Source organism: Procambarus clarkii, chromosome 20 (assembly GCF_040958095.1).
Source record: "Procambarus clarkii isolate CNS0578487 chromosome 20, FALCON_Pclarkii_2.0, whole genome shotgun sequence".
In the NCBI taxonomy this organism is placed as follows: Eukaryota; Metazoa; Arthropoda; class Malacostraca; order Decapoda; family Cambaridae; genus Procambarus; species Procambarus clarkii.
In genome coordinates this window covers 20118983-20143135 of record NC_091169.1, presented here as the reverse complement: position 1 = coordinate 20143135, position 24153 = coordinate 20118983, and the positions used below count along the sequence as shown (strand labels likewise).

Below are 24153 nucleotides of genomic sequence, written 5' to 3'. Positions count from 1 at the left end.
GTGTGTGTGTATGTGTGTGTGTGTGTGTGTGTGTGTGTGTGTGTGTGTGTGTGTGTGTGTGTGTGTGTGTGTGTGTGTGTGTGTGTGTGTGTTCACCTAGTTGTGTTTGCGGGGGTTGAGCTTTGCTCTTTCGGCCCGCCTCTCAACTGTCAATCAACTGTTTACTAACTACTTTTTTTCCACACCACACACACACACCCCAGGAAGCAGCCCGTGACAGCTGACAGAGGTACCTATTTACTGCTAGGTAACAGGGGCATTCAGGGTGAAAGAAACTTTGCCCATTTGTTTCTGCCTCGTGCGGGAATCGAACCCGCGCCACAGAATTACGAGTCCTGCGCGCTATTCACCAGGCTACCAGGCCCCTCATGTGTGTGTGTGTGTGTGTGTGTGTGTGTGTGTGTGTGTGTGTGTGTGTGTGTGTGTGTGTGTGTGTGTGTGTGTGTGTGTGTGTGTGTACTCACCTACTCACCTAGTTGTGTTTGCGGGGGTTGAGCTCTGGCTCTTTGGTCCCGCCTCTCAACCGTCAATCAACAGGTGTACAGATTCCTGAGCCTATCGGGCTCTGTCATATCTACACTTGAAACTGTGTATGGAGTGAGCCTCCACCACATCACCCCCTAATGCATTCCATTTGTCAACCACTCTGACACTAAAAAAGTTCTTTCTAATATCTCTGTGGCTCATTTGGGCACTCAGTTTCCACCTGTGTCCCCTTGTGCGTGTTCCCCTTGTGTTAAATAGACTGTCTTTATCTACCCTATCAATCCCCTTCAGAATCTTGAATGTGGTGATCATGTCCCCCCTAACTCTTCTGTCTTCCAGCGAAGTGAGGTTTAATTCCCGTAGTCTCTCCTCGTAGCTCATACCTCTCAGCTCGGGTACTAGTCTGGTGGCAAACCTTTGAACCTTTTCCAGTTTAGTCTTATCCTTGACTAGATATGGACTCCATGCTGGGGCTGCATACTCCAGGATTGGCCTGACATATGTGGTATACAAAGTTCTGAATGATTCTTTACACAAGTTTCTGAATGCCGTTCGTATGTTGGCCAGCCTGGCATATGCCGCTGATGTTATCCGCTTGATATGTGCTGCAGGAGACAGGTCTGGCGTGATATCAACCCCCAAGTCTTTTTCCTTCTCTGACTCGTGAAGAATTTCCTCTCCCAGATGATACCTTGTATCTGGCCTCCTGCTCCCTACACCTATCTTCATTACATTACATTTGGTTGGGTTAAACTCTAACAACCATTTGTTCGACCATTCCTTCAGCTTGTCTAGGTCTTCTTGAAGCCTCAAACAGTCCTCTTCTGTTTTAATCCTTCTCATAATTTTAGCATCGTCCGCAAACATTGAGAGAAATGAATCGATACCCTCCGGGAGATCATTTACATATATCAGAAACAAGATAGGACCGAGTACAGAGCCCTGTGGGACTCCACTGGTGACTTCACGCCAATCGGAGGTCTCACCCCTCACCGTAACTCTGCTTCCTATCGCTTAGATACTCCCTTATCCACTGGAGCACCTTACCAGCTACACCTGCCTGTCTCTCCAGCTTATGTACCAGCCTCTTATGCGGTACTGTGTCAAAGGCTTTCCGACAATCCAAGAAAATGCAGTCCGCCCAGCCCTCTCTTTCTTGCTTAATCTGTGTCACCTGATCGTAGAATTCTATCAAGCCTGTAAGGCAAGATTTACCCTCCCTGAATCCATGTTGGCGATTTGTCACGAAGTCCCTTCTCTCCAGATGTGTTACCAGGTTTTTTCTCACGATCTTCTCCATCACCTTGCATGGTATATAAGTCAAGGACACTGGCCTGTGTGTGTGTGTGTGTGTGTGAGTGTGTGTGTGTGTGTGTGTGTGTGTGTGTGTGTGTGTGTGTGTGTGTGTGTGTGTGTTCGCAATTACGCTGAAAAAAAGTTCGAACAGCCTTGCTCCCCAAGGTTCTTCGAACATTAGAAGACCCAAGACTTTTCAACACATTCGCTCTACACATAAGATGCCATAACCACCCATGGTGTTCAATTTTTTTTTTATCAGCTCCAATAGGATCCATGATCAACCGGGCTGTGATTCTTTCGTCAGACTGCGAGCCGCTTCGTCTAACAGTTTGCTTGACGAGACTACGAACCAGGAGGCCTGGTCAGAGACCGGGACGCCGGTACATTGATTCCCGGAACCCAGCAATGTGATTATACATAATTTCCATGAGAATCTTTCACGCCTTTATCCTGTCTCCTTGACACTTTTAGAAAGTGTTGAAGTGCAGGTCCCGAAGCCTTGGAGTTCTGGGTCATGATTCATTAAGCATTTACGAAGCAACATACGAAACCCGTACATCTTTTCGGCTATTTTTGTTATCTGTAACCTCGTATCATATCGGAGTTCATAAACTGTGTTGAATACGTGCAAACTAAGCCGCAGTGATTGAAAAGAGATGCACAGGTTTCGTAGGTGGAGACTCGAGTGCTGGCTGACCTTGTTCCAGCTTGGTTTCAAAGCTGTTCGAAGCCTGGGGTTCGAACCCTATGAACCCCTGTCACGCTCCCTGTGTTGTATTGGTATCAACTCTCACCTGTATACACTGTAATACGGGCCCCTCGAATATACACCCCCTCCCCCCCCCACACACATACACACACACACGCACACACACACACACACACCCACACACACCCACACACACACACACACACACACACACACACACACACACACACACACACACACACACACACACACACACACACAAGGGGACACAGGTGGAAACTTAGTACCCAGATGAGCCACAGAGACGTTAGAAAGAATTTTTTCAGTGTCAGAGTAGTTAATAAATGGAACCCACTAGGAAGTGATGTGGTGGAGGCAGACTCCATACACAGTTTTAAATGTAGATATGATAGAGCCCAATAGGCTCAGGAATCTGTACACCAGTTGATTGACAGTTGAGAGGCGGGACCAAAGAGCCAAAGCTCAACCCCCGCAAGCACAATTAGGTGAGTACAATTAGGTGAGTACACCAAAACACCACCACTCAACCCTCGTGTGTGTGTGTGTTTCAGAGTATTTTCTTCCAATGACACGTAAACTGAGGCAATCACAGCCACTACATCATTTCCAGAAGTCTGTACTTGGGCGTGATGTACAGGGCCAATTTGGCCCTCACCTGTGCGGGTCTCGCGGGTTTGAATCGCCTCAAATACTTGCCGCAAGGGCGCCCGAGGTGAATAGAAAATGGCGGGATATTAGAAGCGGGGACTCGTTCAGGTGTGTAAACACGTTTTACGTTTGTAAATCGATGGTAGATTGTTGGTGTCAAAGGTGAGGGTTGTTGGGCGTGGGGTTCTATGCAAGAAGGTGCTGGATCAACCAGACTGTTGTGGATATGGGGGGGGGTGTGGGGGGCTGTGTGTGTGTGTGTATGAACATGTTCCGACATGTGTGGACACGTTCATGCCTGTGGCCTTATGTACGTATTTGTTAGGGCTAGGGTAAAAAAAATGAGAGTGGTTTTGTCTAATCAGGAGCGTATCTCTCATATATATATATATATATATATATATATATATATATATATATATATATATATATATATATATATATATATATATATTTATATATATATATATATATATACACAATTGACGATTACTAAACACTGGTCATTTGTATGCGGAAAATTCACAGAGAAATGGGAAAGTTAGGTCTTATCCCATATCCCATTTCTCTGTGGATTTTCCGCCATTATATATATATATATATATATATATATATATATATATATATATATATATATATATATATATATATATATATATATATATATATCTCAGCCTACCCTTGAACAAGACACAAGACGCTGCCATTAAACTTGAGGTCACAAAGACTCTCTTAACCGCCTCGTAATTATATTTTCTCTAACAGAAAAATTCACTAAACCCATTTTTTTTATGACACGTAACATAATAACACAACTGAGGAGGAAGAGCACACACACACACACACACACACACACACACACACACACACACACACACACACACACACACACACACACACACACACACACACACACACCAAACTATACCGAGAGTGAAAACGACACACGTTCGGTAATTAAATATAACAAGGTGCTATGTAAGGCAGTTTGTGTCAATAATAACAAAAAAAAAAATAATAAACCCGACGTAACAGTAGAACTAGGGCTAACTACACCAAACTTAAGACCTAACTAGCAACTCACGAAAATGAACCAAGAGTTGATGGAGACTAATCGAGAGACGACAGAGAACTAGCGAAGACTAACGAGGACAAACGAAGTGTAATTGAACTAATTATCACGAGGACAAAGAGCTGGAGAGCGAGGACGGAGGGAAAAAATGGTGGTCCATCCCTTTTGACCATCGGGGATCGAACACGGATCTGCTAAGAAGCTAAACCGTCCGCTGTACCAATAAAGACATCGGCAAAGACACATTATACCACAGGGATTCATGTAAGCGGAGCGGACAGAAGGGGAAATAGAGGAGATGCGAGGGAGAGAAAATAGGAGAGAGGGGAGAAGGTAGAGAGAATAAAAAAGGTTGAAAGAGGGGTAGGGATTACCGGCCGGTAACCTAATCCTGCCAGAGTCTGGCTGACCCCCTAACACACGCCCGCACGCGCGTGAGCCCACACTCCCCCAAATGTCCCGTCCAGACGCGCGTGCGCGGACACAGGCATGCACGTGTTTCCACAAGGAACTAAGGAGGAGGGGGGGGGATAATAAAGCAAATGTAGAAGCAATATTCAAATTAAGGAACAGTAGAACGAGAGGACATAATCGGAAACAGGAAGCAGATGAATCACAAGGATGTCTGAAAGACCATTTTCCAGTATTAAGAGTCGTAAGTGGACCGGACTAAACGAGGAGGATGTCGAAACCAATTCAACACACAGTTTTAAATGTAAATATGCTGAGAAAAACGAGTGAAACGAGTTCCTGCATTGAACCAATAATAGTTCGTGGGTTAACGTCGCGGACGGTGACTACGAAGTACATCGCGGACGGTGACTTCGAAGTCAACCCTTATAATCCCTGTTGCCCAAGACTGCAACAGAGAATGGGGATGTCCTGATTGGGGGGGATACTGCGTGAATTAGGGCAGTGGAGGCAATACTGATCTCGGCGATCATCTATGGAACACCAGATTCTACCAACCGGGCTGTGGTGGGTATGTGGGCCTGTGGGCCGCTCCAAGCAACAGCCTGATGGACCAAACTCTCATAAATCAAACCTGGCCCCGGGCCGGGCTTGGGGAGTAGAAGAACTCCCAGGACCCCATCAAACAGATATCAACCGTGGCTCTGGGTTTGGGTAGAAGGAAAGGCTTCTGTGCTAAAGCACAAGCCTACGTTATTAACCTCAAGTTGAAGAAATATCGAGGATGCGACTAACGAATATGCCATAGTCCAGTTTCGGTCCGTCCTGCCTGGACCGCGGCTTGATAACGGTCCAGGACGGACTGAAACATCGTTGTTTCTCCATCTTCTGATGTGTTATCATACCTTTGCCTCAAGCCACCCACAACAATTAATTGAGCCAATATACGCCCAGGTAGTGCCATGTGTTTTCTCTAGATCATAACATAATTACCAACAGAAAAAAGGGCTGCGTTCATGTGCTTCCAATTTACATTAGGATATTGGTCATGCTTCGACATTTTCGAATGTCAAATTGGGTACAGGGGAGAGATAACTACATAAGGTACACGTTAATCATTCGCTGAAAAAGCTTGCAGACGGAACTGTTTGGGGCGAAGGGGGTGAAAATCCCAAGCAGCATGCCCTTCGAACCGTGCTTCCTAACCGGGAGAACAGCACCTACGAACCGGACTTCCTAACTGGGAGAACAGCACCTACGAATCGGGCTTTCTAACCAGGAGAACAGCACCTACGAACCGGGCTTCGTAACCGGGAAGAACAGTACCTACGAACCGGGCTTCCTAACCGAGAGAACAGCACCTACGAACCGGGCTTCCTAACCGAGAGAACAGCACCTACGAACCGGGCTTTCTAACCGGGAGAAGACCAGCATCGAGCTAAATCTCAGAGACAGACCCAGTGGCCTCAAATCTACTTATAAACAAACACAGTTTCCCAGGTATTGGGACCGAAGAGGAGCTATACGCATTTCATGGCAGTTGTCCTCGGAGCTCGCAGCTGTGGCGAGACAAGAGGACGACAACCCCCACACATTTATCCATAGAGTAAAGGAATCACCGCGAGTGTGGAAACTGTGTGTTGAAACCCAAAGAATGGGATTGTGCAGGGAGGGGAAAGGCGTAGGAGGACTTGGGTGCTAATGGCTGAGAAATGGGAGCAGAGCTCATTTCCGACCGACAGTGGCTCAGAGATAATGGAACCCTGGAGATGAACGGGCGAACTAGCAGGAATGTATTTTCCAGTAGTCTTATTATTTTTTTTTTGCCCCAACAGGTAGATAGAGGCGAGTTACGGCTTGGTTCAGAGGTTATAACTGCGGAGTTATGGCTGCCTGACAGCTACGACTATCTCTCTCTTGACTGTTGTTATGAGAGCTACGACTATCTTTCTTGACTGTTGTCGTGACAGCTACGACTATCTCTCTTGACTGTTGTCATGATAGCTACGATTATCTCTCTTGACTGTTGTCATGATAGCTACGACTATCTCTCTTGACTGTTGTCATGATAGCTACGACTATCTCTCTTGACTGTTGTCATGAGAGCTACGACTATCTCTCTCTTGACTGTTGTTATGACAGCTACGACTATCTCTCTTGACTGTTGTCATGATAGCTACGACTATCTCTCTTGACTGTTGTCATGATAGCTACGACTATCTCTCTTGACTGTTGTCATGAGAGCTACGACTATCTCTCTTTACTGTCGTCGTGACAGCTACGACTATCTCTCTTTACTGTCGTCGTGACAGCTACGACTATCTCTCTTGACTGTTGTCGTGACAGCTACGACTATCTCTCTTGACTGTTGTCGTGACAGCTACGACTATCTCTCTTGACTGTCGTCGTGACAGCCGCCGCCGACGACACACGCTCGGCTTGCCATGGGAGGTTCGAACCGACACCAGGCGCGTCTCTCTCACTTCGTTAACACCACGACAATCCCCAATAATTTATGGGGGATCGATCCCGCCGTAAAGGGCGCGGTGGCTGTCGTCGAGGGGGCCTCCTCCTCCCTCCTCCATCTCGCTTGGCGACGACACCTGACGAGTGACGATTGTCGTTGGAGGTCGTTTACATTCTAAAATTATGTCATCGCCTCCAGCAAACACACACCCCTTTAGCACGGGGAAGTCAGAAGTCAACTAGCGTGTTGCTTCAAGGATGGGCGTGGCTGTAGAGGGCGTGGGCGTGGCTGTAGAGTGGGGGGCGTGGGCGTGGCTGTAGAGTGTGTGGGGGACGTGGGCGTGGCTGTAGAGTGTGTGGGGGGCGTGGGCGTGGCTGTAGAGTGTGTGGGGGACGTGGGCGTGGCTGTAGAGTGTGTGGGGGGCGTGGGCGTGGCTGTAGAGTGGAGGACGTGGGCGTGGCTGTAGAGTGTGTGGGGGGCGTGGGCGTGGCTGTAGAGTATGGGGGCGTGGCCCCCCCCCCCATGACAACATGTGAAACGACCACTCCTTAACAAAATTAAAATGTTTGGCCTAACCAAATGCGTACGACCCCAACCAACCCACCTAACCTTTCGAGGCGGATGCGTAGAAAACGTCAGTATTACGGAGCTCCGATTTTTTTTACTAATGTGTTGCATTTTTTAACGAATTGTTCGATTCCGTATGAAAAGATCATTATTAGAGGGACTGAAGCCCAGCTAAGGATAACTCATCCTGACACCGCCTGATATGCTTACTTATCCTCTGTTGACTCGAGGAGCGGCTCCTGACTCTCTTCCTTGTCCCCCTGATACCTATGTTGTCTCCCTGGCCCCTGATACGTTATCTTATCTACCTTCCTGGGCCCTAATATCTGTGTTGCCTCTGTTACAGACACCTTTCACTCCCCCTGATCCTGGCCCCCAATTCCAGACACTTCCCTCCCTTTCCCCTTGATCCTGGCCCCTATTCCAGACACCTTTCCCCCTTCCTCCCTCATCCTGGTCCCTATTCCAGACACCTTCCCCCCCCTTCCCTCCCTGATCCTGTCCCCTATTCCAGACACTTCCCTCCCTTTCCCCCCTGATCCTGGCCCCTATTCCAGACACCTTTCCCCCTTCCTCCCTCATCCTGGCCCCTATTTCAGACACCTTCCCCCCTTCCCCCCTGATCCTGGCCCCTATTCCAGACACCTTCCCTCTCCCCTCCCTGATCTTGGCCCCCCCCCTATTCCAGACAGGTGTTGAAATTAGTCTATTTCAGGCCCTGTCATTACCATAAAGATGGCCGAGCCGCGATTCTTCTTGCAGGACAATCACGGCACTATTCCTGGCATGATTGCCAGCGCCGGCTGGCTCCAGACCTCATGGCGCTATTCTTGGCACTGGCCCCTAAAGGTTAAGTGACTTAGGAGCCATAGTGCCAAGGTTCTCTCTCCCCCCCCCTCATCCCAGGAATCGTGGATCACGCAGGAAAGGGGGCGCCACACGGAGCGTCCCAGGAACACGGGGCGCCATAGGGAGCTTTCCAGGAACACGGGGCGCCATAGGGAGCTTCCCAGGAACACGGGGCGCCATAGGGAGCTTTCCAGGAACACGGGGCGCCATAGGGAGCTTTCCAGGAACACGGGGCGCTATAGGGAGCTTTCCAGGAACACGGGGCGCCATAGGGAGCTTTCCAGGAACACGGGGCGCCATAGGGAGCTTTCCAGGAACACGGGGCGCCATAGGGAGCTTTCCAGGAACACGGGGCGCTATAGGGAGCTTTCCAGGAACACGGGGCGCCATAGGGAGCTTTCCAGGAACACGGGGCGCTATAGGGAGCTTTCCAGGAACACGGGGCGCCATAGGGAGCTTTCCAGGAACACGGGGCGCCATAGGGAGCTTCCCAGGAACACGGGGCGCCATAGGGAGCTTTCCAGGAACACGGGGCGCCATAGGGAGCTTTCCAGGAACACGGGGCGCTATAGGGAGCTTTCCAGGAACACGGGGCGCCATAGGGAGCTTTCCAGGAACACGGGGCGCTATAGGGAGCTTTCCAGGAACACGGGGCGCCATAGGGAGCTTTCCAGGAACACGGGGCGCTATAGGGAGCTTTCCAGGAACACGGGGCGCCATAGGGAGCTTTCCAGGAACACGGGGCGCTATAGGGAGCTTTCCAGGAACACGGGGCGCCATAGGGAGCTTTCCAGGAACACGGGGCGGGATCCTTTACGGAACGCAGTGGAAGGAATGCTATCGAGCATTGCAGTGTTACGGAACACTCGAGATACTTGTCGCGGAGCACTGGAACCACCACCCCTCCCCCCCTGTTGCGTGATGCCATCAGCCATCATGGAGCACCGAGGAACATATCCGCTACGAAGCGCAAAGTAGCAGCACTCACACACACACACACCAAGGAACACTTGACAATCGGTTCCGGACGATCGGCCAAGTTAAGCCGTATGGAACACCAGGAGCTTCGAAGAACATGGAATACGGAACACTTGTTATGCTTACGGAACAGTTCCATATTAACCCCTCTCAAGAGGTACACGTATGAACATTTGCCACGGAGCGCTGGTGGGAAAAGACCTCTCAGGGAACACTGGAATGAGAAAGCAGCTGTACGGAACACTGGAATGAGAAGGCAGCTGTACGGAACAGTAGCGTCCCATACGGAACAAAGGAACAAACACCCACGAATATAAGGAACCACACACATTCTGCCCGAAACGCTGCGCGTACTAGTGGCTTTACAAGATTGTAATTACCATATTATGTAGCCTCATAATCCCAATGTACCTTCTTTTATATGCATAAATAAATTAATTAAATAAATAAATAAATAAATAAATAAATAAATAAACATACATATGCATTTCAGAATTACAAGCAGATAATATTTAACAGTTCCAAATATTGTATTTTTTTTTTTGGGGGGGGGGGGGGTCTTGTTTTAAAATTTTGTCGATTTGACTCAAATTGTATAATACAGTCACGCCGACGTTTTTAAATAACTACAATACAGTAAGTCAGTGAATTACTGTAGAATCACGCTCTTGTTAGCAGGTAATGAGGTTATTGATAACTTATAATCCTCCTCCTCCCCCCCCCCGCCCCCCTCTGCCTCCGCCCCCTTCCTCCCCCCCCCCCCCCCCGCCCCCATTCTCACTCCGTACTCTTTACTCTGCTTTATTCAATTTCACGCCCACTCTTTAGTCACTCTCTCCTCTTTCTTTCTTGTCCTCTTGCACTCCTCTCCTCTAACTCCCGGGGTACCTATTTACTATTAGGTGAACAGGAGCCTCAGGTGAAAGGAAACATGGCCCCAGCAGTTCAATCCTGCTTGCGGATTGAACCCGGGGCTTCCCTCCCATCCCCGCCCCTTCCCTGGAATGAGGAGACCTCTTCGAGAACGTAGACTACTGTGCTACAGGACCCCCATTGAGCTGTTGGATAGCGTAGTTAGAGCAAACTACAGCTCAATACAGGTGAACCTCACGTAGTTGGAAGACACTATGCTAAGGCCACTATTATAAAAGGGAAGGGGGGAGGGGGCTGTTACAGAGGGGAGGGGGTGGTGTTACAGAGGGGGGGGCGGCGTTACAGAGGGGGGGGAGGGGAGGGGCCGGTGTTACAGCGGTGGGTTGGAAAATGGGGATTAACAGATGGAGAACAATCAGAGAACACTGCCTGAACATCAGAGGTCCGCGGGTATTCAGTATCCTCCCAGCAAACAAGAAATATAGTCGCTTCAAACGGGGCATTAAGTGTTCAAGAGAAAATTCGACACGTTCTGACAAGAAAGTACCGGATCAACCGGGTTGTGGTGGATACGTCGGGCTGCGGGCCGCTCCAAGCAACAGCCTGCTGGATCAATTCGTCACAGGTCTAACCTGGGGACCGTTCCATATATACCCCCTGGCACCGTCGGAGGAGATGGAGACATCTCTTAGTCTTGTCCCTACGACATCTCACGGCCCCTGTCCCTCCTACGACATCTCACCGCCCCTGTCCCCCCTACGACATCTCACCGCCCCTGTCCCCCACTACGACATCTCACCGCCCCTGTCCCCCACTACGACATCTCACCACCCCTGTCCCCCACTACGACATCTCACCGACCCTGTCCCCCCCTACGACATCTCACCGACCCTGTCCCCCCTACGACATCTCACCGCCCCTGTCCCCCACTACGACATCTCACCGACCCTGTCCCCCCTACGACATCTCACCGCCCCTGTCCCCCACTACGACATCTAACGCTCTCAGTCTGTCCCCGGCAATTAGTCGGGGCTCCTGCAGCTCGTCCTCATAGAAAAGCATTTCAACAAGAGGAGGAAAACGTTGATTGGGTAATTAGTGAGAGAGGAACGGTCGTTTGTCGCGCCTCCTACACCCATATCGAAGGTAATGGCCGACTCTAATTACCTTAACCACTGTGCATCTTCCCGCTGCTGCCTACGTCTCTGAGGTCTCCTTCCTCGCCTTCCTTCGCCACCGTTGCAATATCGAAGGGAAGACATTGCACACGAATCTGCAGTTCAATATCTCCTTACAGTTGCAACAGTGCAGAGATCAACGTCACAGATCAATAAGTAGGTCGAAAGCAGTGCAATGGGACCAGGAGGCCTGGTCGACGACCGGGCCGCGGGGACACTAAGCCCCGGAAGCACCTCAAGGTAACCTCAAGGTAAGGTCAAGGTATGGGAAGGGACAACAGTTCTCCAATGGAGAATATATTTTGGTGTTGGGAAAGGCAGTGTAGGCCCAGTGAAGAGTAGAGGCGTCGTAGGCACAGGGGGGGGGGGGGGAAATGTGGGCCTGCGGGCCGCTCCAAGCAACAGCCTGGTGGACCAAGCTCTCACAAGTCAAGCCTGGCCTCGGGCCCGAGCTTGGGGGGTAGAAGAACTCCCAGAACCCCATCAAGCAGGTATATGTGGGCCTGCGGGCCGCTCCAAGCAACAGCCTGGTGGACCAAGCTCTCACAAGTCAAGCCTGGCCTCGGGCCCGGGCTTGGGGAGTAGAAGAACTCCCAGAACCCCATCAACCAGGTATATTTATTTACTATTTGTGCCTGAGAATTTGGGCTCAGTTCTCTGAGCCCAAGAACTAACAGACTCCAAGTGCCTGTTAGCTCTTGGGCCCCGCCTCTTTATCCGTGGTTTGTCTAATATGTGCTGACTCCCGACCTGTTTTCCTCTTAATATATTTACTACATGTATTTCTCGCACACAATCCCCAGGATGTAGTCGTGTGGCGACTGTAACTATCAGGTACCTATTATTTACTTATAGGTGATAGGGGGAATTAGGTGAAAAACTTTATCCCTATTTTTCCCCTGCCTCGGTCGGGAATCGAACGCTGACCCTTAGACCTACGACCCCGGAGCGCTGTTCGTGTGTGTGTGTGTGTGTGTGTATGTGTGTGTGTGTGTGTGTGTGTGTGTGTGTGTGTGTGTGTGTGTGTGTGTGTGTGTGTGTGTGTGTGTGTGTGTGTGTGTGTGTGTGAGTGTGTCAAACGCAACCATATACCAGCTAAACCGAGAAGATGGGTTTTACGGGGCTATTCATGCCCGTGCCATCTATTTGTGTGTAGCTTAATCTTTTATCAATCAATCGAGATGTGGAAGTTGTTAGGCTGCTCTCACACGGCTGTCGGTAATTACTAGCGACCTTTGACCTAAATACTAAACTAACAAATAACATTAAAACAAATACAGCTAATATTTTTGTTCATTTTTTTGCTTTTGTTGGGACCTTATTTTTCATGTACACTTTCCAGTGAACATAAATCATTTGTAAATAACTTGCTCTGAACCCCATCCTAAGAATCTCGAATCTAAGAATAAGAATCTAAACCACTAAGAATCTCACTTGAAAGCGCATTCCAGAAACAAAAATATTAGCCAAGACCAATGATGTTGTTATTTATAATTAACTCTTTTTAAGAGTTAACGAATCTCGGATTAACGAACCTCATTTTAACGAACTTGTTCGCCCCCCCTCCCCCCCTACAGACCACTCAGCAGTAATTGGGAATCTGGTTGTAAATCGGTCGGGAAACTAAGTTCTAATACAGAATTGATGGAATTTAGTCACTGTTGACTGTCATCATTTTCCTGTGCTCATTGTACGTCATTGTCACTGCCTGAATGTTAGTTATTGTGTTGTTTCACTCCCAAGGTAATTGTATATTTTGATGGTGAAGGCTGTCATACAACTGTGGCGTGTATGCCTATACGTTCTGTACAAAGATGAGTTGGAGTAGTGAGTAGGGAACTGTAGGACTGTACTTCGTAAGCAGCGAACATCACACTATTCTCAGGATTTTGTTTGCTATACTGACACTGTTTGTAATGTGTTGGGAAATAGAAAACCCACCCCCCTACACACACACACACACACGCACACAAACACACACACACACACACACACACACACACACACACACACACACACACACACACACACACACACACACACACACACACACACACACACACAATATTAGAGCCCAATAGACTCAGGAACCTGTACACCTGTTGATTGACGGTTGAGACGCGGGACCAAAGAGCCAGAGCTCGACCCCCGCAAGCACAATTAGGGGAGTACACACACACACACACACACAGGTGGAAATTGAGTGCCCAAATGAGCCATAGAGATATTAAAAGGATTTTTTTTAGAAACAAAACAAAAACATACACAAATTCATAAAAAAAAAAAATAAGCGAGTGAGAGACGACGATCTCATTCGGCTTCATTTCTCATTTCAATTTACAAACCTGATTGGTCGGTACTCCTTGTTGCTAAGCAATAGGCTGTGGGTAACCACCCCCCCTCCCCCATCCGCCCCCCCCACACACCACCACTAGGCTGTGGGCCACCACTGACAAAGGCCAATAATTCTGCGACGCCTCCAATCCTGCCCCAAACAAACAAAAAACACTAGTTTCGGGTGAGAGTGAGAGTAAAACTGCGGACTCGAATTGCTGAAATGAAAGATACAGTTCAAGGCGAGGGGTTACAGGTCTATCTTTATTAAGGTCCCGCCTCTCAACTGTCAAATCAACTGGTGTACAGATTCCTGAGCCTATTGCGCTCTTATCATATCTACATTTGAAACCTTAATTTATTTTTTTTAATTTATTAAGGTATCTTAGCATTAAGGTGAACCTGTCAGAGGCTTGATTTTGGGCGGGCACAGTCCTGGGGCCAGATTCACGAAGCAGTTACGCAAGTACTTACGAACGTGTACATCTTTCCTCAATCTTTGACGGCTTTGGTTACATTTATTAAACAGTTTACAAGCATGAAAACTTCCCAATCAACTGTTGGTATTGTTATAAACAGCCTCCTTGTGTTGTGGAGCTCATTAACTGTTTAATAATTGTAAACTAAGCCGCCAAAGATTGAGAAAAGATGTACAGGTTCGTAAATGTTTGCGTAACTGCTTCGTGAATGTGGCCCCCGGCTGACGGCTAATATAGGACGACGGAAAATTAATAAATAATTTAAAAACACAACATAAACATTCTTGACAGTTGTTGCTTGTGTATTTTTTTCGCGGCGCGCAGCACACAGGGAGTTGAAACAGGTCCACAACCGATCTGACCCGCGTTCGATTCCCCGCACAGGGAGAGAGAGAGTTTGGGCACGTTTTCTTGCACCTAGAGGTAAATAGGCATTCGGGGAGAGTTAATAACTTAATAATTCATTGTGTCGGGGGACAGGTGTGTGTGTGCGCGCGCACACACACACACACCTCTCTACGGTTGAGAGGCGGGACCAAAGAGCCAGAGCTCAACCCCCGCAGGGAGGGTCGTACCTTCCTCCCGTCTGACTCTTCACATATGCCAACCCTTAACTACTGGGTACCTATTTGCCGCTACGTAAATAGGGGCATAAGTCCTTTTAGTACATATCTATAGCACATATATGTACTATAAAGCCTTGACAGCGTGTATTAGCCTGGATTGTTAAGAGGTTAAGTTCTGTATTTAATGTTGCCGTTAAAAAGTTTCACCCATTTGGCTAAATTCAATAATGCCAAAAGTTTACTTTCGATCCCAGGCGCCGGCGAGAAACAATGGGCAGAGTTTCTTTCACCCTGATGCCCCCTGTTACCTAGCAGTAACTCCCAGGTACCTGGGAGTTAGTCAGCTGTCACGGGCTGCTTCCTGGGGATGGAGGCCTGGTCGAAGACCGGGCCGCGGGGGACACTAAGCCCCGAAATCATCTCTAGATAACCTCAAAGTTGTATAAACTCTTTAATTCTAGAAGGATAGCCTTATTTGTTCCTAATTGAACAAATTGTTTTAACACTAAGTCCATATTTAAGTTTCAAATGTAGATATGATAAGAGCCCAATAGCCTCGGGAACCTGTACACCGGTTGATTGACAGTTGAGAGGCGGGACCAAAGCGCCGAAGCTCAACTCCCAGCAAGCATAATTAATTGATTGATAAAGATTAAGCCACCCAAGAGGTGGCACGGGCATGAATAGCCCATAAAAGCATAATTAGGCGAGTACAGTCTCTTTAACTATAGTATATAGTTCTTTGTATCAAGGGATTTCGCAGCGAAACTGACTCGAAGAAAACGGTGGCTGAAGGCGTTTAAGAATGGGAGGGGGGACGATGGTATTCTCACGAGTGGGCGTAGCGTCTCTCAGACCACCTGGGGCCAGTTTCACGAAGCAATTACGCAAGTACTTACGAACATGTACATCTTTCCTCAATCTTTGACGTCATTGGTTACATTTATCAAACAGTTTACAAGCATGAAAACTAGCCAATCAACTGTTGTTATTGTTATAAACAGACTCCCTGGTGCTTCGGAGTTCATTAACTGTTTAATAATTGTAAACAAAGCCGCCAAAAATTGAGAAAAGATGTACAGGTTCGTAAGTGCGTAACTGCTTCGTGAATCTAGACCACCTGCTTCGCTGGTAGAGATGACCGCTGTTGTTGTTGTTATAGATTCAGCTACTCGGAACATGTTCCAAGTAGCCCGGGCTATGGTGAGCCCGTAGTGGACTTACCTGGCACAGGAGCGGGGCAAGTAGCCCGGGCTATGGTGAGCCCGTAGTGGACTTACCTGGCACAGGAGCGGGGCAAGTAGCCCGGGCTATGGTGAGCCCGTAGTGGACTTACCTGGCACAGGAGCGGGGCAAGTAGCCCGGGCTATGGTGAGCCCGTAGTGGACTTACCTGGCACAGGAGCGGGGCAAGTAGCCCGGGCTATGGTGAGCCCGTAACTTACCTGGCACAGGAGCGGGGCAAGTAGCACGGGCTATAGTGAGCCCGTAGTTGACTTACACGGCACAGGAGCGGGGCAAGTAGCACGGGCTATGGTGAGCCCGTAACTTACCTGGCACAGGAGTGGGGAAAGTAGCACGGGCTATGGTGAGCCCGTAGTGGACTTACCTGGCACAGGAGCGGGGCAAGTAGCACGGGCTATGGTGAGCCCGTAACTTACCCGGCACAGGAGCGGGGCAAGTAGCATGGGCTATGGTGAGCCCGTAGTGGACTTACCTGACACAGGAGCAGGGCAAGTAGCACGGGCTATGGTGAGCCCGTAACTTACCCGGCACAGGTGCGGTGCTCAAGATGACCGCGCGTGCTGGCCATGAGACGCGTGTGAAAACCGAGCTGTTCTGTGGGAGCCTGACGCTGAGCAGTGTCCGATCCTGTTCGCTGGTCCCGTTTGTCATCGTGAGCATTGGAAGTACATTCCTCCAATCCTGTACGTACCTAGATTTTTGAAATTGAAATTGAAATAAGTTTATTGAGGTAAATACACACAAAGAGATGAGGTAGCTCAAGCTATTCTCACCCCGTTCAGTACATCGTGTTTAATACATACATAGACACACACAACGTACCTAGATGTGCTTGCGGGGGTTGAGCTCTGGCTGTCTTTGGTCTATGTGTGTTATACTGTATGTATACCATACATATATGCTATACATACGGTATATTATACTACATGTACGTTCCGCCTTTCACCATATACATTCTTATCTTATTTATTGACGTTCTCTGCCACTATTTTCATACACGATAGCATTTACGAGTCCAATTTCGAGAACTTTAAATTTTCCCTCAATCACGAAGACTTAGTTTTCATTTTTTAAGCAGTTTGAGCGCCAAAGTTGGTTGTTGGTATATGGTTGTGTATCTATATGGTTGTTTATATAAACTGTCCTCTACTATACTGTCGCATTTTGACGTATACTCTACCCTAAAACCAAAAAAAATCGTCGTACTAGAAAATGGCAGCAGCTCGCGAAGGTGACATACTGTTCCGTTTTCTGTTTTGGGTCCTCTGGTTGGTTAGGATCAGGGCATTTTAGTACGACGGTTTCTTGACGTTGGGGAGACGTTAGGATAACGGGCTGGTTTATAATAGTCACACAGGCCAGCCTTCTTAAATAGATAGTACATATAGCAACTATTTGGTCAGTCGTACAAAAATGTACTGTTGGGCACACGCAAGGTTCACGTTTTCTATGACTGAATTGGCCCAAATGGCATTCTAAAGAACCAAACCTAACCTGCTCTACCTAGGTCTAATATTTTCTATCTTAGGCCTATACTTGAGCTGTATATTTTGATTTCTAGGCCTAAGAATGTTTGATTTCTGTTTTTTTTTGTTCATGCTGCCTCTACAAAATGCTATAAAACGGGGCTTTTTTTTTTGGCTGCAACAGTCCATTTTTTTTAAGTCCGACCACAAAGTTGGTCTTTTAAGGAATTATTATATTGTGAGAAGTGACTTTCCACCGGCCGTTGAGCCTATCGACCGTCATTACGATCACCAAAAACATCTTTATTCAACATCTTTATTATTTACGATCAACACAAAAACAATAGTGTTGGGGGGGAGAGGCAAAATCATTGTAGATAATCAATCAAGATCATTGTAGATAATCAATCAAGATCATTGTAGATAATCAATCAAGATAGGCAGAACAGGTCAAGTCTCCTTAGTGTAAATAGGCCATTGAGGGCCGATTGCATAAATTTATTCCATGATATTGTATGTCGTTGAACTATTGCGTATCAAAATACAGCAGTGTCCCCCATGGGGGTAGTATCGTGATTCACCGTGAATGTATCATCTATTTTAATTGGCTATCATATTTACCTAAATTTACCAATGCTAATACTACTATAAGAAATATTGCCGGAACAACCGTGGACATCTTCAAGAGAAAAATGGACTGTTTTCTAAGAGAAGTTACGGATCAGCCGGGCTGTGGTGGGTATGTGGGCCTGCGGGCCGCTCCAAGCAACAGCTTGGTGGACCAAACTCTCACAAGTCAAGCCTGGCCTCGGGCCGGGGCTTGGGGGAGTAGAAGAACTCCCAGAACCCCATCAAGCAGGTCAAGCAGGTAACTCAGTCACAGAAAAGCCTCAAATGCAGCAGTCTGTGATCATTATTTCGGCTTCTTGGATTAATGATCAATGTAATCACTCATTAATCACAAAATACCCTAATAACTATACCACTCATTTATTGACTATTGGGCAGAATATCTCAGAGAGATACATCTGTAGTTGAAGAGGTAGAACGGCCTATTGACATAGCTCGAGTGCATGGGGGGAATTGTGTAAAATCCTGGTTTGTGTCTCGGAGAGGCTGCAGGGTCCAAGTAAATTCAGTAGAATTTCTGGTTGCAATTCTTATACCATGTCGTAGCTCAGTCGATTAAGGCAGCGTCTGGGGGGTTGAAATAGCCTAAGCTACTCTATCTCTTTGAGATGTATTTATTGTATTTCTTGTCTCAATAAACCTACTTGAACTTGAACTTGGCAGCGTCTGGGATGCTCTCGGACGTAGGTTCGAATCCTCGTCACGGCCCCAGGCCCCCCCCCCTTTTGTCAAGAGCGCAGACCCACAGTGGGTTGAGAATGACCTTCGAGAACGCTAGCCTCATTAACTCTTTGTTTTTTTTTCCAGAATATCTTCTTGAAGCTAAAAGGGAAGACCGGGTCAAGCGTGAAGTTGACGGGCAAGTCCAGCTCAAAGACTGATAAACCGGCCAAAAATCCAGAAGGGTGAGTACACGGGTTTGTTATTGTACACGGGAGGCAAGTTATCGTACACGGGGAGGCAAGTTATCGTACACGGGGAGGCAAGTTATCGTACACGGGGAGGCAAGTTATTGTACACGAGGAGGCAAGTTCTCGTACATGAGGAGGCAAGTTATCGTACACGGGGGTGAACCATCACGAAAAGCACCAAGCCATTACGACTATACACCACTTGGAAGAGGTTAGGATAAGGATGTGGGACGGGACGGGGGGGGGAAAGGAATGGTGCCCAACCACTTTGGACGGTCGGGGATTGAACACCGACCTGCATCAAGCGGAAAAGAGGAAACCGAGGAAGTAAATAATGGCAGGATGGACAGGAAGGAAGGAAGGAGGGAAAAAGGGAAACGGGACAGACACAGACAGAAAGGATAGTGTTGACACGTCTACTGTTCCTACAAGATATGGGTGGTGATGCTGTAAGACTTCGAGGATCGAAGAAGATAGTTCGAGGAAGGAACCCCACCAGTCAAGCCTGGCCTCAGACCGGACTTGGGGAGCGGAGTTTAAGATTCAGCTACTGGGAACAAAATGCTCCAAGTAGCACGAGCTATAGGGAGCCCATATTGGACTTAACTGACACAGGGGCTGTAACTTGTTCCCAAGAGCCCATCGCGTTGCCGTAAACAGATAACGGGGCAAGGGAAGCGTGGAAGAGACGCGTTCGACGGTGCTGAGCTTGATCGGCCGTTCTGGCGGGTCCGTGAAAACACCAGCGGTGATTAGTGGACGTCTGGCGACGCCTATTCCCACCTCTTGTGCTCGTGGTGCGCCGGACGCTTTTGCGTCTGCATTAACTGGCCTTGACTTTTTATTGCCTTACTGACCAGGAGGAAGGAAGAGGAGGGAGTAGAGAGGAAGGAAGAAGAGGGAGGAAGGGAGTAGAGAGGAAGAGGAGGGGAAAGACTAGAGAGGAAGATGAGGGAGGGAGGAGGAAGATGAAGGAGGGGGGAGGAAAATGAGGGAGGGTAAAAAGGGAGTGAGGTTAGAGAGGAAGGAGTGAGGGGGAGGGTAGAGGGAGAGAAAGAGGGGGAGGGAGGGAGGGTAGAGAGGAGGGAGGGAGGGTAGAGAGGAGGCAGAAGAGAAGGAGGAGGAAGGAGAGTGCGAGGAAGAAGACCTGACAATGGTCCAGAAGAGACCGAAACGTCGTCGTCGTCGTCTCCTCATCTTCTGACGTGCGGTTTGGTCATCGTATCATCAGCTACGTTACTGTGACTCGTCGTCTGCGCGAGGAAGGGAGGAAGAAAAGAAAGAGGAGGTAGTAAAAAGGAAGAATAAGGAGTTGGAAGAAGAAGAAAAGTTGGAAGAGGAGGGGAGGGACTGTCACAAGGAAGTAGCCCCCATTAACCCTCTTTGTGTACATTTCCTCTGTTTTGATATGGTTAGTGTGATACTAACGCTTCCACACTCCCCTGTTGAGCACTGCTATTGTTACCTTGCTTACCTTACCTTGAGGTTACCTTACCTTACCTTGTTGCTAGGTAATACCTTCCCCCCTTGTGAGTAGTGAGAGTCCTCTCCCTTGTGAGTAGTGAGAGTCCTCTCCCTTGTGAGTAGTGAGTCCCCTCTCCCTTGTGAGTAGTGAGTCTCCTCTCCCTTGTGAGTAGTGAGTCCCCTCTCCCTTGTGAGTAGTGCGTCCCCTCTCCCTTGTGAGTAGTGAGTCCCCTCTCCCTTGTGAGTAGTGAGTCTCCTCTCCCTTGTGAGTAGTGAGAGTCCTCTCCCTTGTGAGTAGTGAGCCTCCTCTTCCTTCCGAGCTGTTATTTTCCCATCCCCATTGACAACTGTCAATTCTTCCTCCCCGTCCTCAAGATAACTCCTCCTCCCTCCTCAAGATAACTTAAGATAGCCATTGACACTTGTCAATTCCTCCTCCTCATTGATAATTGATAGGTGTCAGTTCTCCCCTCCCCTACTGAGAGCTATTAATCCTCCCTCCCCCATTATGAGCTGTTAATCCCCCACTTTCCCTCGTGAAGTTAATCCCCTCCCCCCTTTTTTGTTAGTTAATTCTCTCGTTGCTATATATTGTCGCTAGCCAAGGTCTGCTGGATACTAACGAATGTACTAGCCACATTGTTGTTGCTAGCAAAGGTTTGACGGCTGCTTTGGCAGGTATTTCTTTCTCTCTCTCACACTCCCTCCCACTCTCTCTCTCCCTCCCACTCTCTCTCCCTCTCCCTCCCACTCTCTCTCTCTCCCTCCCACTCTCTCTCTCCCTCCCACTCTCTCTCCCTCTCCCTCCCACTCTCTCCCTCCCACTCTCTCTTCCTCTCCCTCCCACTCTCTCTCTCCCTCCCACTCTCTCTCTCCCTCCCACTCTCTCCCTCCCACTCTCTCTCTCCCTCTCCCTCCCACTCTCTCTCTCCCTCCCACTCTCTCTCCCTCTCCCTCCCACTCTCTCTCTCCCTCCCACTCTCTCCCTCTCCCTCCCACTGAACAAGTTGCTATTTGTTTCAGCTCGACAGAAAGCAACGATGGCAGCTTCGCCTTGGGTCGGTGCCGCTCCCACGATGACATCCAGAGTCCCAGCCGCCCGCCCGACCACGATGCCCTCTACTCCCCTCTACACGACCGGTAAGTTGGTCGTGGCCCCTCTACACGACCGGTGAGTTGGTCGTGGGCCCCTCTACACGACCGGTGAGTTGGTCGTGGCCCCCTCTACACGACCGGTGAGTTGGTCGTGGGCCCCTCTACACGACCGGTGAGTTGGTCGTGGGCCCCTCTACACGACCGGTGAGTTGGTCGTGGGCCCCTCTACACGACCGGTGAGTTGGTCGTGGGCCCCTCTACACGACCGGTGAGTTGGTCGTGGGCCCCTCTACACGACCGGTGAGTTGGTCGTGGGCCCCTCTACACGACCGGTGAGTTGGTCGTGGGCCCCTCTACACGACCGGTGAGTTGGTCGCATTGTTCCTTCTCAACACATCTGCTTTATATATTCTAGCCGGAACTCTCAAGTACTTACCTAGTGGTAAGTACGTAAGTAAGTAAGTAAGTAAGTAAGTACGGAAGTGTGAACTTGCTCTTTCTGCCCCCCCTCTTACTAGCCTTGTTGTACCCTTTGCTTTATAAATGTTTCTGACGTTCGATTTCTTTGTCAAATCAAGCCTAGGCGTTGTGGATGGAGGGGGCTTCCACAACTCCTGCTGTAGCTGGTAGATGGGGTTCTGGGAGTTCTTCTACTCCCCAAGCCCGGCCCGAGGCCAGGCTTGACTTGTGAGAGTTTGGTCCACCAGGCTGTTGCTTAGAGCGGCCCGCAGGCCCACATACCCACCACAGCCTGGTTGGTCCGGAACGTCTTTTAGAAAACAGTCTAGTTTTCTCTTGAAGATGTCCACGGTTGTTCCGGCAATATTTCTGATGCTCGCTGGGAGGACGTTGAACAACCGTGGACCTCTGATGTTTATACAGTGTTCTCTGATTGTGCCTATGGCACCTCTGCTCTTCACTGGTTCTATTCTGCATTTTCTTCCATATCATTTCTTCCTCATCTGCATTTTCTTTCATATCTGCTTTCTTCAGTGCATTCCATTTGCTGACCACTCTTACAGAGTACGAGAATTTCCTTCCATTTCTTCAACTCTGCCTTCTATGGGGTGCATAATAAAGAAAGAAATTGAATTGAAATTGAATTGCCTTCTATTTGCTTTTCCAGCATCGAATTATGTTCCCTCTGGTCCTACTGTAAGCTTAAAGTCAGTCCTTGTCCACCTTGTAAATTCCTTTCAGTATTTTGTATGTTGCAGTTATGATCCCTCTGTGCTTCTGCTGATGTTCCTGCACTACATAGCTAATCCCATTAATGTGTTTTACACCCTTGTCCTAATCACCAAATGTCCAACATTTCGTCCAAGTACTTTCACATTTCCCTGACCCGCGCCCCATGTCTGTGTTGAGTGTGCTGTTCGTATACTGGAGCTGGGAGCAGCATCTGTCCAGTGTCCGAGCTCAAGTTACTGGTTACACGTGCCAGCAGCCTCAGTCACCAGCTGTACCCCCCGTTGCCTCCCCCTCCTCCACACACACACACACACACACACACACACACACACACACACACACACACACACACACACACACACACACACACAGTGTGTGTGTGAGAGAGAGAGAGGGAGGAGAGAAAGATAGAGACGGGATAGAGAGGGAGAGGGAGAGAGAGAGAGTGGAGGGGAGAGAGAGTGGAGGGGAGAGAGAGAGAGGAGGGGAGTGAGAGAGAGGAGGGGAGTGAGAGAGAGGAGGGGAGTGAGAGAGAGAAGGGGAGTGAGAGAGAGAAGGGGAGTGAGAGAGGAGAGGAGTGAGAGTGGAGGGAGTGAGAGTGGAGGGAGGGAGAGTGGAGGGAGGGGGAGAGAGAGAAGAGACAGGAGAGAGAGAGAGAGTGGGAGAAGGAGAGAGTGGGAGAGGGAGGGAGAGAGAGAGAGAGAGAGAGGTATAGGGGGAGAGCGAGAGAGGGGGGAGGGAGGGTGAATGGGGGGAAGGCAGAGTCAATATACCTGACTGGAGGAGTGTTACTAGCGGAGTTCCACAGGGTTCAGTTCTTGAAGCAGTAATGTTCACCGTCTACATAAATGATCTACCAGAAGGAATACAGAATTATATGAACATGTTTGCGGACGATGCTAAGATACTATTATTATTATTATTATTAACATCTTTATTGACAAAATTTAATTACAATTTTGCCTAATCTGAGGAGCTAAGATACTGGGGAAGATAGGAGACGCAGAAGATCCACTGCTTTCAAGTGGATCTAAGTAAAATAAGTGCTTGGAGCGACATGTGGCAAATGGAATTCAATGTGAATAAATGTCATGTTATGGAATTGGAGAAAATAGACCACACACAACTTATAAATTATGTAGAAACAAATTAAAAAAAGTCTAAAAAAAAAGGAGATCTAGGGGTGGTTTTGGATATTAAACAGTTACCAGAGGA

At 48.5% G+C, this 24153-nt stretch overlaps 1 protein-coding gene across 7 annotated transcripts in view; it reads left to right on the top strand.

The window, feature by feature from the left end:
- The window catches only part of LOC123755372 (ras GTPase-activating protein raskol), a 378842-nt gene that overhangs the window by 327689 nt on the left and 27000 nt on the right, over positions 1 to 24153 (top strand). For 6 of the 7 annotated variants that reach the window (XR_011229178.1, XM_069327648.1, XM_069327644.1 and 3 more), the window contains 2 exons: positions 19085 to 19182; positions 21676 to 21792. Coding sequence is in view for 4 of the 7 variants with exons in the window: in XM_069327644.1 (XP_069183745.1) it covers positions 19085 to 19182; positions 21676 to 21792 (215 nt within the window). In the remaining 3 variants the exon portion in view is untranslated. The remainder of the gene's footprint in view (positions 1 to 19084; positions 19183 to 21675; positions 21793 to 24153) is intronic. The other variant, XM_069327645.1, reaches the window with a different exon arrangement.